This window comes from Grampus griseus (assembly GCF_964374135.1).
Source record: "Grampus griseus genome assembly, chromosome: 9".
Classification (NCBI taxonomy): Eukaryota; Metazoa; Chordata; class Mammalia; order Artiodactyla; family Delphinidae; genus Grampus; species Grampus griseus.
The window spans coordinates 70,024,500-70,040,269 of record NC_139003.1 but is presented as its reverse complement, the minus strand read 5'-3'; the positions used below and the strand labels follow the sequence as shown (position 1 = coordinate 70,040,269).

The 15,770-nt window shown below is 33.6% G+C and overlaps 1 protein-coding gene across 2 annotated transcripts in view; it reads left to right on the top strand.

Annotated features, from left to right (window-relative positions):
• The window catches only part of SNX13 (sorting nexin 13), a gene marked incomplete at its 5' end in the record, with an annotated part of 138,397 nt that overhangs the window by 54,579 nt on the left and 68,048 nt on the right, over window positions 1-15,770 (top strand). For both annotated transcript variants that reach the window (XM_082661480.1, XM_082661481.1), the window contains 4 exons: window positions 9,198-9,319; window positions 9,411-9,512; window positions 10,889-10,977; window positions 15,314-15,397. In XM_082661480.1, the coding sequence (XP_082517606.1) occupies window positions 9,198-9,319; window positions 9,411-9,512; window positions 10,889-10,977; window positions 15,314-15,397 (397 nt within the window). The remainder of the gene's footprint in view (window positions 1-9,197; window positions 9,320-9,410; window positions 9,513-10,888; window positions 10,978-15,313; window positions 15,398-15,770) is intronic.

The following is a 15,770-nucleotide window of genomic DNA, read 5'->3' as shown; positions in this document are numbered from 1 at the left end:
TTGTCCAAAAGGCAAGTACAATAATGGACATTTGCAACAGTGAAGTTTTATACTATTGTCATTTTATATTCTTTGCCATTTGAAAACTTAGCTCAAAAGAGATGTTAATCAGAAAGATGCAAAAAGAATTAGGAACCATCTAAATATTTAAAAGGGGAGAAAAAGTTGAAGTTTTTATATCTATAGAATAGACCAGGGGTGGTTAACTGTATATTTTTATAATTCATATATTGTACAGTTCACTCACTTAAAGTCATTGGCTTTCAGTATATTCACAGAGTTGTGCAGCCTTCATCACAGTCAATTTAAGAACTTTTTTTAAAAAATAAATTTATTTAATTAATTAATTTATTTTTGACTGTGTTGGGTCTTCGTTGCTGCACACAGGCTTTATCTAGTTGTGGTGAGCCGGGGCTACTCTTCCTTGCAGTGTGCAGGCTTCTCATAGCAGTGGCTTCTCTTGCTGCAGAACATGGGCTCTAGGCGTGGCGGGCTTCAGTAGTTGGAGCACGTGGGCTCAGTAGTTGTGGCTTGTGGGCTCTAGAGCACAGGCTCAGTAGTTGCGGCTCATGGACTTAGTTGCTCCGTGCCATGTGGGATCTTCCTGGACCAGGGATCGAGCCCGTGTCCCCTGCATTGGCAGGTGGATCCTCAATCACTGCACCACCAAGGAAGCCCTAAGAACATTTTAATGACCCCGCAAGGGGACCTGATATCCGCTATCAGTCTCTCCCCATATCCCCCACAAAGCTTCTAGCTCTGGGCAGTCAATTATATACTTTTTCTCTCTATGCATTTGGACATTTTACATGAATGAAATAATACAATATGTGGTCTTTAGTGACTGGCTTCTTTCACTTAGCGTGATGTTTTCAAGGTTCATCCTTGTTGTAGCATATATTATTACTTATTGCTTCTTATTGCTGAATAATTTTCCATTGTATGGATACACCACAGTTTGTTTATCCATTCATCAGTTGGCAGACAGTAGGTTTGCGTCTATCTTTTGGATTTTATAAAGAATGCTACTATGAGCACTCATGTACATGTTTTTGTGTGGACTTAATGTTCTTATTTCTTTTAGATGTGCACCTAGGAGTAGAGTTTCTGGTCATATGGTAACTTAGTTTAACCTTTAGAGGAACTGCAAACTTTTAAAAAGTGGCTACACATTACCACCAACAATGTATGAGGGTTCCAGTTTCTCCACATCCTTTCCTGTACTTGTCATTGTCTGTCTTTTTGATTATAGCCATCCTAGTGGGTGTGAAGCGGTATTTCATGATGGTTTTGATTTGCATTTCCTTGATAGCTAACGATGTCGAACATCTTTTCATGTGCAAATTAGTCATTTGTATATAGAGAATGTCTGTCAGATCTTTTCCCTATTTTAAAATTAGGTTATTTGTCATTTTATTATTGAGTGTACTGTACTGCTGCCTGATTTTGTAAGTACAGTTTTATTGGACAGTTATGCTCATTTGTTTGCATTTTGTCGATGGCTGCTTTTGTGCTACAGTGACAGAGTTGACTGAGATGATGTGGCCTGCAAAACCTAAAATAGTTGCTAATTGGCTCTTTTAGAGAGAGTTTGCTGACCCCTGGAATACATAGATTTGCATACATTAAAATATTACGTAGTATTAACGAAGTAGGAAATACATTAGAATAAAAAGCACACAAAGTAGTGTACGCTATATGATTTTAGCTGTGTAAAAAATTGTAAGTATGTGAGCATAGCAAAGATACTAAAAGAAAAACACTAAAATATTAACAGTGATCTTTGGATTGTGGATTTAAGGCTAATTTATAGCTGATACAGAAAATCTAAAGAAGGAAATTACATTTTACAAAACGGGCATGTATTATTCTTATAGCCCAAGACAGAAACATTTGTTGCTCAGCAATAAAAATATCTAGGATGACTTTGCAACTAAATTCCTTTTCCTGTTTCTCTGTTTTTTATATTCTTGCAAACACATAAATAAAATAAACCGTTTTTCAGGTGTAGATGACATTTTTTGTATAGGTAGCCACTGAATATTTCCTTGGGAAGTTATCTTGAAACTAATGCTTAAATATAGTGTTTTGTACATGATAAGGTAGTGAATACTCAATAAATTATTGTTAATTGAGTTTCCATTTATGACTTCCTTGGTAATTTTTCTCCACAAAATTTAATATATTTCGCTGTTGGGTCTAGGAATTTTTCATTTATCAGGTAAATTTTACTGAAAACCTTATTTATTAAAATACTTAATAGCATGAATTTAATATTTAATACTTAACATTATACTTAAGAAGATTCACACTTAGCCCCAGGTTATTTTTTTTCTTTTCCTGTAGCTTGATTAAGGCTTCCAGCTCTGTGTTCTTTATACTCAACCCCTAAAATAGAGTGTGCTTCATGTGTGTTCCTCTATCTAAGTTTTTCTTTATATTTGAAGATCCAAGTTCTTTAAAAGTTATGCATCCTTGACCTCTTTGAAGCATTGGGGCACAGGATGTAGAACTGGATGGATTTCTTAGGTGGAGTTATAGTTCACTAAATACCATTTCCTTTACTATGGTTATATAAAACTGCATGCCTAAATTTTTCTCCATTTCTACCAATTTGTTTATAACGTTTATGAGTCAGAAGGTTTTGTGTTGTTAAGGTATAGCAGAGAAAACACCAAATTGAAAGTTAGGAACCCTGTTTTTGTTTTTCTGTTTTTTTTTTTTTTAAACAAAGCCTTGATCTCAATAACTATATAATCTAGAATAAGTAATTTAAGTTTTGGCTCTGTAATTACAGGGGTTTGTGGTAATTATTTCAGATCTCTTTCAGTTCTAAAAGACTGAGATTCCCTGGTATGGTTGGTACTAATCTTGATTTGTTTGTTTTCACTCATACTTCCTCTTCAAAACACTCACTTACATTATCTATCACACCCCACATTTTGAATACCATTTGGGGAGTTATTTTTTATAGTGTGTGGGGTTGCTAATTAGATTTAATTTACTTTGGGATTAAAGTACTCCTCTAGTCTGTTGTTTTACTGATAGGAGATCTTAGAGTAGGGTGATGATAAACTTTATTTAAACCTTTTATTGTATTTCTCCACGGTCAGAAAGGATACAAGACTTAAACGTGAAAGATATTTACTAGACCAGTCTTTTCTCTGTAGTTAAAAGTCTTGTATCAGTGAAACTTGAAAAATTTTTATTTGATTATCCAAACTAGTACTATTCTGTACTGAATACTGAAAACAATAAATTTGTAGTTTTATAAGTCGACTCCTTTAAGTTTTGTGAAGTGTAAATACTCCCACCATGGTTGATTTTAAGCTGTCAGTATGAAGTCACTGAATGTGGAGTTAGGAGAGAGATGTGCACCTTTGGCTCTCCTACTCAGCATACAACAGTGCAGCCAAGGGAAGGGAGCAGACAGGTTAGCAACCATGAAGTAATGAAAGTTGTTACCTCGTGTGGTTGCTAATTTAGCTCCCATGAAAGAGTAATTCTCCATATATTTTTAAGAATTATGGTATAGAGTAATAGTAAATTTAATGTAAGTTCAGTTTCATTATTTTATACTCAATCCTTATAACTACATCCTTAAAGTAGATTTTAAAAGGGAAACAAAGGTGCTCTAGGGAGGTGGTTATGGTAACGTGAAGTATTTATAATATGAGCAAATTGAGACTGGAAGAAGGGAAAATCTTTTAATGGATTTAGGAGCAAGTTTATAATTCTCTGCTTTTAAAATATTGCTCAAATTCAATTTTAGGCTGAAGCTTTTGACGCTAACAGCGTACTCCCTCAAGGACTCTTGAAGGATGGAAACATGTAAAGGTTTATGTATTTTAAAGAGTATATCCTTTATAATAGTGAAGTCTGAGGGGGAAGTTACTGTCTGATTCCGTGACTCAAGGAAGGAATTTTTTCTTTCACAGATAGGACACCCAATTTCAGCAAAAGATGTCTGAGTCAGTGATCTAAAAATCCTCTAGTGGAATAAAACTTCTCAAAATGTCTTCAAAGATGCTTGTCAAAATCTACCCAGAAAAACTAGAAATCATTAGTATAGGAATTTTACTATACTAATGATTTTTTTAAATGTCTGAATTTTGTAATTAGAAGGTAAAAGACCTCATATAGGAGATTAATACATATTATTGTAATTTTATGCAGTTGGTTATTACATCACCTTTATTGATTAATACACATTTAAAAAGTCTTTATATATATGTGTGTGTGTATATATATACACATACATACATATACGTACATACATACTATGCAGATACAGTGTCATTCTTTTTTTATTTAATTAGTTAATTAATTAATTTATTTATTGGCTGCACCACACGGCACGTGGGATCTTTAGCTCCCCAACCAGGGATCGAACCCATGCCCCCTGCATTGGAAGTGCAGAGTCTTAACCACTGGGACCGCCAGGGAGGTCCCTACTATGTCATTCTCACTGTTTTAAAATAAGGTCTTAGTAGTCATTTCTGTGAAAAAATAATACAGCATCAGGAATGTAACATTTATTATAGGATTGTTTCTGTGGGAAAATCAGTTTTTACTTTTATCGTTTTGACATAAAGGACCTTTTCCAGGGCAGTATTCTGCCCAGTGTGTGAAGATTGCCTCTATTGCCAAATGGTCACCCACTTCTTTAGTTAGGCAGGTCTACGTGATGACTCTTGCATAGGCCATGCTCATATCCCTCTTTTGTCTGTTCCTATATCCTTCTTTACCCCATTTAAATACTAGTCATTCATCAAAATATGTTTGTAGTGTGGCCTCTTTAATTAATCCTTTTTGACTTACGACATAGCACTTAACTAACTTCTACTTATTTCTGTGTGTGGGTATCATCAAAAAAAATTGTAAGCTATTTTTAGAATGGTACCAGTTCTGTACTACTGTAATAGAAATTCTCTTTAGTTAGCCAGTTATTCTCCATTCCCTTTGTAAGACATACTGACTCATGCCCTTAGCATTAAAGCTAGGCTAATAGGCTACATTCTAGTACTTCTGTCCACTTCTGTCCCTACCTTTTGACTTCTAAACTTATCAGAAGTTAGTTGTTGATTCTTGGGCACAGAAAGTCTGATATAATTGTTTTGTGGTATGAGCTGAGCATGGATGCTTTAGAGGAGGAAGACAATTGAGTGTGTTAAAAAAGGAAGTTGTATTTGTTTCTGAACCTGTGTACCCTGCTTATACTTTTTATTATAATCATATAATTTAATTTACTTCTACATAGATTAAAGAATATGAGTATGACAGGGTAGTTCCTATGAAAAAGAGGTCACTTGCTTTGGAATTTACTCAGCTAGTTGCTAAATAGATCACAGTAGGATTAGGTGTGTGAAAGACAACTATAAAATGTTGGTGAAAAGCCTTGAAAGACTCTTACTCTGCATTTGGATTTGTTCACAGATGTCGTTAGTTGTTAATGCCATTTAAAAGAAACTGGAAACCATAACTTCCTCAATGTGAGAATGGTTTATTCAAGACAAAGGCCACATTAATAACACTTAGCAAAACATTAATCAAAAGGTCTTATCTTAGTCTTACACTGAAAGATTTATATGATTTAAGTTAAAATGAAATACATTCATGATTCCTTCTTTTGATCAAATATTTCGATTTACTTACCAGTTACCACTTTTCTATGTATTGTGTTCCTGCGCGCGCGCATGTGTGTGTGTTGGGATGGGTATGTAGTTAATCATAGGTTCTTAAAGCTGTAAGTGTCCCTAGAGAAAAACCATGGGTGGTGACGTGACTTGCTGAATTTCACAGCTAATGAAATGGTGTATCTTTTACTTGAATCAAGGACATGTATTCAGTCCAGTTCAGTCTTAGTTGATTTTGATGTGTTTTTTGTGTTACTGATGATGAGCTGTATACTGCTTAGAATAGATGGCCCCAGTGAAGCAATTTATGTAATCTCAGTCTCAGCCCACATATTTGGGACATTCATTGCCTTTTTTTGGCATTAGCATTAAGTAGCTTTGGGGTTTAGGGACGCAAAAAGAGCTTCTCAATATATGTCCTATTTCAGAACTTTAAGGAGTAAAGAAGCAGTTGCTGTACGTGGTTCATGTGGCCATTCTCCAAGCACCTATTAACAGTGCTCTGACCCTGAAAGAGAAATCAATAAATCAGTATGTATCAAGTGCCTCCAGTGTTTAACATATTATTTAGCCATTGGGGAACACAAGTAGTGACTAAAACATAGTGGAATAAAACAGACAAAATCCCTGACTTCCTGAGATTTTTATCTCAGCAGTTGAATTATTTAACTGCAGGTTATAAGTGCTATAAAAAGTGAAAAATGTGCTGCTATGAGAATATGTAACCAGAGATCCAGACCTTGTCTGAAGGAATAAAGCAAAGGGTGAGGGTCAACGAAGAGTGCCGTGTGGAATTGACATTTTAGGTGAACTCTAAAGTATAAGTGAGAATTGTCAAAGGAATGTGGGGGAGCGAAGGTAAATTTATGGAGAGTGGACAGGGTGAGCAAACTTGGCAGAGGGAATAGTCTGTCCAAAGGTATTGAGGTAAACACAGAACAGAAAAGGAAGGACAGTGGAACAAATGATGAGGAAGTAAGCAGGGTCCCAGCTGTGTATGATCGGAGAGTCACTAAAGGGTTTTTACGGCTCCTGTTTTGTATCATCATATTTGTATTTTTAAAAAGATCAGTCTGGCTGCTGTATGGAAAATAGAATGGAGGGTAGACTAGAGTGGACGTGGGAGATCAATTAAAAGGCCAGGAATAAGATGACGGTGTTAGAGATGAAGATAAGGCCTGCCAGATGTATCAGAGAGCTACACTTGGTAGTTGGACTTTTCCTTTTGTTCTTTAATTAAGACTTCATTGCTTATTTGCATTCCTAATTAACCATCGTAATTCTTACAAGCATTCTGTCAAGATATATAAGCTTCAGGGGCCTAATATAAATTGTATATTCTCAGGGTAGGGTTGAACATATCCCTTATTCTCTTGGTCATATAGGAAGTATGCTCTCATTTTTAAATTCAAGAAGTGAAAGCCTCTAAGTAATAATAAAATGAAAGTGTAGATAATAGGATTCATTGTGTAATAATCCAGGTGTTTTTACTAGGAGTCATGTGGGGGAATATTTTAAACAAAGTGAAAAAGAGCCTTGACTGTAGGCATGACTTAAGAATAAATAATATTAAGAGCTCTAATAGAAAACTACCTGTGGATCAATAGAAGGAAGTGTGGCTTTCAAATTTTAAGACAAATACTACTAGAAATTGTTAGTAGATATTTTCCTAATTATGTAAATGGGAAGTCATGTACTACTGTTGTTCTTATCTTCCTAACCTAGAACAGTTCCTTTGAGTTGAGATTTGCAATAGATTTGCATGTATTCAGGGTAAATGAGTCAAGCAGAGGGAAAATGATGACCTTGGATAGAGAATATAAAATACTGTGTTCCCTGTTTTCCCCACCCTCAATATATTTGTATATTGAAAGTAGAAATCTGTATTTAATACTTAAAATAATTTTCATGTATTTGCATTACTTGTTAACTTTCAGTCATTTTAAATGTCATTATATGCTCCATAATGAATTGAGATAGGTTTTAAAATGCCTTCTAAAATTAATAAATTTTGTTTTGTTTGAAAATTTCAGTAAATTCTGTAAATAGCACTGTACCATGAAACAGAACATATGTAATTTGAAAGATTATATATTCTGCTTTCTTCTAAATTTGTTAGAATGAACCTTTTATGGATTAAATGAGCTAATGGCCTATACCAAGTAAATTTTGTTCTTATAAAATTTTCAGGTTTGGATGATTTTGTACAAATATTCATGTAAAGAGTTTTGAAAGATGCTTACACAGATTGTGCTTTTCTTTCTAAAATAAGGGCAAAAAGAGACTCTAGAGACCTCTAGGTTTAAGTTTTTATTTTAGGTTTTATGTTGAGACTGAGTATTGTTACCAAGTTTAGTGTATGCTTATATACATGGCTCTTACATTCTGAGTAATGGTAACCTCTCCTCAGATCCCAGAGCTCAGGTTACATTTATTTTTGTTAAATTGTTTGTATTCATGTACTTATAATTTACTCTTTCTTTCCATGTATATAACAAAATCATAATTGTGCATTAGAAATTATGAGTGTTAATAATTTATGTTTTTGTTTAAAAATAGCCATCTGTTATATTCCTCAATGCCATTACCACATTTAAAAGTTTTTTCTCAAAAGACAGTAATCAAGTCAACTTATTCACTAGCTTCTTTATTATACAGGTATGGTGAATTAGCATAATGAATTATGGTAACTTTTTTTTGCTCCCCCATTGTCTAGCATCTTCATGAGTAGCCTCTTTATCTTCTGTTTATTTGGTATGTTCCTAAAGGGGTGAATTAATTTTAGTGCTAACGTAAGGAAAACAGCATTGAATAACATGTTTGTTTAAAAATATCACTTAATCCAAGGAGATGTATAATCTGGGTTTATCTGTTGTATTTGTTATCTGTTTCACTGGTTTACTAAATTAGTGATGTTTGTTGAGGTCTGTTGCTTTAGAGATAAGAGTACTAGGTAACTTAATAAACTTAGTAATCACCTTTTTCATGGGTAAGTGTGGTATTTTACATTACTCTTTAAACCATTTCCATGTGACTATAGTTATTTCAAATAGTTAAGTTTTTAAGTGTTTTATATGCAAACAGAAACCAGTCAGGCTCATACCAAAGATATTTGGTTCAAAACTTGGACCGTATAACTAAAAGGAAGAATGTGGAGAATTCAGAAAGGGTTCAGAAGGAACCAAGAAATATCTCAACTGCTCTTTTAAAAGCAAGCAAAAACATTCTGAATTCCTAATATATTGTTATGTCTGGGATGAGAAATTGCATAATATACCTGTTGTTTTTTCTCTTATTTATTTTAAGCATTTAGATAGTACTTTTAAGCTTTGGCACATAAAATACTTCAAAGAATATTGTTCGAGGGTTTAAGTAGATTTGATAAACTGGGTCTCTTGAAAGGGAATGCTAAGGTGTAATAGTGGTTAAATGAGTAAAATCTCAGTATAAATAAATTCAGTCTCTTTTGATAATCATGTCTTTCAGTAGTCATTAAATAAACTTATATTTTGATTAAAAAAGCATTTATATAATGCTTTTATGTCATGTGTTTTTTGTAAGGTCAAAAGAAATAGACTGGCAACCTTATTTTACTACACGCATTGTAGATGATTTTGGCACACACCTACGAGTATTCAGAAAGGCTCAACAGAAGATAACAGAGAAAGATGATCAAGTAAAAGGTAATATCTTTATCCCCTTTGAAAATTCGGATTGTTAAATCTGTTTTTCTTTATTATTCTGTATGTCTTGAATTGTTCCTTCTTTGTCCAGGTACAGCAGAAGATCTTGTAGATACCTTCTTTGAAGTTGAAGTTGAAATGGAGAAGGACGTTTGCCGTGACCTAGTGTGCACATCTCCCAAAGATGAAGAAGGTTTTCTTTTCAGTTTAACTTTTTTGAGAACAGTAACTGTTCACATTGGTTGGAGACAAGTTAGCAGAATCAGTGAACAAATATAAGTGTAAAATCTAAGAGTGAAATTATTCTTACAGGACAGGCAGCATAGTAAAGACACTGCTACTATTCACTTTATTGTATTTTTTAACTCTTTAAAATAGTTTCCAGATTCTTTTTTCTCTTTTAAGGTCATCTTTAAAATTTAAAGATGGCAATTAAAGAGTACCTCTTTCGTCATCTTTTAAAATACAGCAAACTGAAACATTATATAATTATAAATTTACTTTTTTTGATCTATAGTAATTTATCTTCCCCTTGAATTTATTATTTCTATTTCAAGAGTACACCTGTTACCCTGAATATTTCCTAAGGGAATGATTATAATATTTCAAATGAAATTTATAGAGTTGAATGTACTTTTCTTTTTGAGAGGTTAGACCCGATAAGCTTTAGCTGAGGATGTTGTCTTTTCCTAGTTTTACAACGACTAGGAGTCTGTGCTGCTTGGCACATTTTTCTGATTAGCTGTTTATTGCATTGGCCAAAAAGTTCGTTCTGACCCAGTAATTATATTCCCGGGAAGTGTCAGCATATGAACAATTCAGAAACGCATTTCTGGTTGTGGAAATTGTTTTCTTAGATTTTAAAAAATGTGCTCAGCTTTTTTATTTCTTTGCCTTCCTTTCCGCTTTTTCCCTTTTTCCTTCTTTCCTTTTTTATATTTATTGTGCAATTCAGTTCTTAACTGCTACTTCATTAGCACTAATATGAAATAACTAAATGTAAGAAATAGATATAATAATGTACAGTCCTTTTATGTAAATCAAGCCCTCCTCAATCAGTAAAATATTGGGTTGGCCAAAATGTTCGTTCGGGTTTTTCCATAATGTTACAGAAAAACCCAAACGAACATTTTGGCCAACCCAATAGAAGCGCATACTCTTCTTGTTATTACCTGCCAAGACAATGGAAGTTCTTTCCTGAAAAAATAGTTACAAGTGTATTTTTAAATGTGCAAATAACTTTTAAGTATGCAAAGATGTGTGGTAGAAGTGTAGAATACATGGTACAACTAAAACTTTTTGGGGAAAACACTTTTGTAATTGAAGTTTCTCAACAGTTCAAAATGTGGGTTAGAATTGGGCAGAATAAAAAATATGTATTCGTTTGATTAATGAATAGTTGCTATTTGGAGAATAATAAAGGGATTTTTAGTGAATACTGATTACTAAGGTAATAAGCTGGTATAATCAGGCAACTGCTTATTTCTACCTTTATTTGTGTTTTATATCAAGAGTAGGTGGAGACTTCATATTTTCTAATGTTGTTATAGCTACTTCTTTTATTTCTAGGATTCCTAAGGGATTTGTGTGAGGTCTTATTATATTTATTGCTACCTCCTGGAGATTTCCAGAACAAGATCATGCGATACTTTGTCAGGGTAAGCCTAAGCTCATACAAAATACATGGCTGTAAAGAAACTTAGAGTAGTAATTATTAAAATTTTTGTCCCAGGACCTTGTTACGCTCTTAAAAATTATCGAGGACCCCAAAGAGCTTCTGTTTATGTGGGCTTTATCTATCAATATTTATTGTATTGTAAATTAAAACTAAGAAATTTTGGAACACAAATACACAGCCCACATTCCATTAATGGTATCATCACACCATCATGTTCCTTTTTGAAAATATCACTGTATGCTTGTCTCCCCCTACACCCCAGAGGTTCCTGGACAACACCTTGAAAACTGCCTGAGTTAGAGTTAGATACTTGGATTTTGGGTTATAACAAAGATATGTTTTAAATTTTCTTTAATATAGCTTCACCTATAAATTTACTTAAATTAGACTGACTAAAGTAACACTTCTGGATAGAAACTTTCAAAAAAATCTGGGTAGCTAAGATTCTGCTTCTTGTCATTGGAAAATAAGTTAAGTCAGATGAGAACAGTAGTCTTGGACTCATTTATTTCCTGGGTATAAACCTTTGGAGTAAAATTCTTTGTACACATGTAAAGGAATAACATTTTGGCTTTGGCTACTGGTTGTGATTGAGAAATGCTAGCTAATGCTAACATTAGCCCTTACCCTGGCTGAATGGGTAAAATTGAAGTTTCTAATTTTTCTAAAAATGAAAGCTTATGATCTCTTTAGTCTACCATTCTGCAGAACAGATACACCAATTCCTAAGGTGTCTGTTGTTATTTAATGCTTGTTTGTTATTATTTAAGCAGTATCAATTTCCTAATAGCTCTCTAACTTGAGTTCAGTGCACTTCTCAGGTAGGGTAATGGTACTGTGAAGTGAGAAGAAAATGCTTGATTTTGATGGGAAGAGTCTGCTAGATTATATATAGTGAAGACCAGTCATTTGGGCTAGTCATTATCAAGGGAGGTGAATATCTGGCATGTCTATCACTAGATTCACACTTACCACTGAAGGAAGATACTGCTAATCAGTCATCATACTCATTCATGCTGATTATTTGGCAGCAGAGTCTTTGCCTGGTACTCCAGAGAGCCACTGCTAGGCAGTATCTCAGCAGCATTTCACATGGCTGGCCATGTCTTCCTTCTTGAAACTCTGTCTTTTCTTGGGTTCCACGTCATTACTGTCTTCTCTTTTTCTCCTCCTTCGGTCTCTTTTTTAGTCACCTCTATATGCTTTAATTCCTCTTCTTAACTTTTAAATATCCAAGTTGTTCAGTTCTTAGCCCTCTTCTTGCTCATCCATTCCTATGGCTTTAAACACCAGCCAAATGCTAATAAAAATTTATGTCTATAGGCCAGATTCCCTTCTGAGCTCTAGGCCCCTCTGACCAGCTGCCCACTAAAATCACTATTTGATTGATTCACAGCCCTTTTAAACTTTAAATGCCCAAGATGGAAATCTTATTCTTGCCTCCAGATCCTGTCTACCTTTTATAAGTCTTTTCTTCATCCCAGTAATAACTATCCAGGAAATGTTTTAAATCTCAAGTCCTTTTAAAAGGCTTACAATAAGACTGTGCATGATGTGGCTTTGTTTACCTCTCTGGCCTTCATGCCATGCCGTCACTATGTTCCAGCTACATTGGCTTCTCCAGAAGTGCCATTTCTCCCCACCATAGGACTGTCTCGTACTCTTTTTCATCTGCTTAGAATGATTCTCCTTCTTCTCTTGGCTAAGTTGTATTTGTCCCACATATCTCACTTCTCAGAAAGGCCTCCAATCTAAAAGCCCCCTCATAATTCCCTATTAGTGTAGGTAAGTACTGTTTTCCTTCATAACATTTACCATATTTTAAAATGACAATTTGGTTGTTGCATTTACTTGCTTGATGCCTCTTTCCCCCAGTAGAATCCTAAGTCCTATAAAGACGGGGACCATATTTTGTATTTATCATGATTATGTACTTAGTGGTTATCACAGTACCTGCCACATAGCACATACCCAATCAGAGAATTGGGTTTAATGCAAAAGGAAACCTATTTGTCCTTCTTGCTGGCTGTGGTGGACACGCTATTGCTGCTCCTTAAAGATTAAATTGACTTCTAGGAGACAGGAATGAAGATGAGTCTTGTTACATGGGGTTATAGTTTAAAATAAGTAGGACTGTTTAAAGAGCAAATATGTTTTGCCATAGATTGTTCTTTTAGACCAATATTTTATTTATTTTTGCTTGAGTCTAATTGAGTTGAGTATAATTGTTGGAGCACTGCAATCAGTTTGTTTTTCTTTTAACTTGATAGTTCTTTATCAGTTTTCTTTTGTTGATAATTAAATCTAGGTTTTCCCAAAAGACATTTTGTTCAGATTAAATAACAGTTTAGAGAGTTCTTAGTTCTTTCCTTTATATGATGGATCCTTTGTATGGATTGTACAGATCACAGTATTTGACTGAGATAATTGCTGTTTAATTGCTACTCCTTTCTTCCATTACCGTGTTTTATTGGTTTAGAGATTCATGGCCTCAATGACTCTATCTTTTGAGCCTTCATATTTGGCAGCTGGTGCTTGTCTTAAAGTATATGAAAATTATCTGGAAATTGCTACATATTTTGGAATATTTAGAGCTCTCACTAGAACCTGTAGAGGAATTGTTGAGTCATATGATTACATCTTAGACTAACCAAACCCTTTCATGAGGCAGATTAGGAGATCAGCGTAGTTTTCTGAGATATATTGACTGTTTGCATTAACTAATAAGAAGCACTAGATTTATTCAGAAATTTTGTCCACATGTTTTTTTCTCTCACTTTGAAAAGAAACTTTCAAAAAATACTTGTTTGTGAATTTTCTCCTTACAAAGTACATTTTAAAATGTGAGCTTCTGTGGTCAGATACATAATTTGAAGGAAGGGATTCTATAAATAAATATAATTTTTAAGAAGTTAGAGTTAAAGCTAACCTTGAAAGAATAAGCAATTTCTTCTACTTTGAGACTGTATGGTGTCTCAAAAGAGATTTCAGAAAGTTACTGGAGCCTTCATTAGTGCCTTTTGGAAATACGAATTCATCGTGGGGGAAACGTTGTCAAAAGACTTGTACAACTTACAAAAGTAGAATTTAAATAACGTATTTCTTTAAAGGAAAATAAAGTGAAGGCTACCTTCTATGAACTTACACCAGAAAATGGCACAGATAAATTAGAGATCTGGAAAGGAATAAGTAAATAAATTGGTCCTTTACTTAGAAAAGTGAAACATCCTGTTAAACTTGTAGCTATTTAGCCTCTCCAGTATTCATAAGAAATGATATTTCATAAATTTAGATTTCACAGGCATAAAGGACTGAAGAGTAATAACAGGTAAAAATATTGTCTTAGTAGAATCAGCATTAAATTCTTAGTTTCTTCATTTCCATCATTTAATATTTGTCAAATTCCATCCATGTTTAAGACAATGACCTTGAGAAGAAGAGGCTAAATATTTTTGAAGATAGATAAATCAATAGATTAACTAATCTCACTCATATACAAAAAGTTCCTGAAGAGCTGTAGTGTATGAGAGAAGTAGAAGACACAAAATTACATAGAGAATGGTATGTGATAAATGGCTTAAATACAGGGCATTAGTGTATTTTAAACATATAAGTGAAAAAGTGTTCAGCTGGAATGATCAGGGTTTATTTAATTGGAAAATTAATTCTGGATTCAGTCCTTGAAGGAGAGGCAGAATCTTAATAGGTAGGAGCATAAACAGCTGCAAAGAATGGGAAGGTATATTCTAAAGAATGTTGAGTAATTGTTTTAACCTATGTTATTTTATTTTTATTATCTTCTATTAGGTAAATTTCAAACTCAGACAGGTATAGAGAATAATACAATAGACATTTATGTACCAACAACCCAGATTTAACCACTGTTAATATTTTGCTGTAGTTGCTCTGTCCCTCCCTTGAAGGCAATCACTATTCTAAGATTGGTATCTTTTCCTTGTTTGTTTTTATACTTTTAATGTAGATGTAGGAATCCATAAACACTTTTAGTGCCATGTTTTGCCTTTTAAAAATGAGTATAAATGCTAACATATTAGAAGTATCCTTTTGCCTTTTTTCACTCAACTCTACTTATCATTGTGGCCATGTATCCAAGTTGATATAGGTGGCTTCATCTCATTTAAATGAGGTGTACTAGCTCACCTTTTTGTAAAATCATGTCATTTATGAAGTTTTACTTTTATATGTACCTTACCTTTCTTAAGTAACAGCATTGTGTTAGGAAATTTACTTTGTGCTATTGATTTGAGAAGTATATTAGATTAAGTTTGTTTTTGTGTTTTAAAATTTTTGTCCAGGAAATCCTTGCACGAGGAATTCTTCTTCCATTAATAAATCAACTCAGTGATCCTGATTATATTAATCAATATGTCATATGGATGGTATGTACTTTGTAAAATTACAACTCTTGTTTTTAAAACAGTTTTTTAAAATGTACAAATATGATTTGGAGGTCAGGATGATTAAGCAATAATTTATTCAAGAAATTAAGTAAAAATACATCTAAAGATAATCTTTATATTTTCAGTATTTCTATTTGCTTATGTGTTGAATGTACCAGCCAAATTCTCTGTAAGAAAGTTTGTTGATAAGGTAATCTTCCTTACAATTTTGGTGCTGTTTCTACTTATTTAAATTTAAAAAAGGATATTTTATTGTCTGTGTGTATATAGATGATGAGTATTTTAAAAAACTATTTGATTTTAAATACAGCTGTGTTCTGAACTACTTAAATAGTATGTACTTTACATTTTA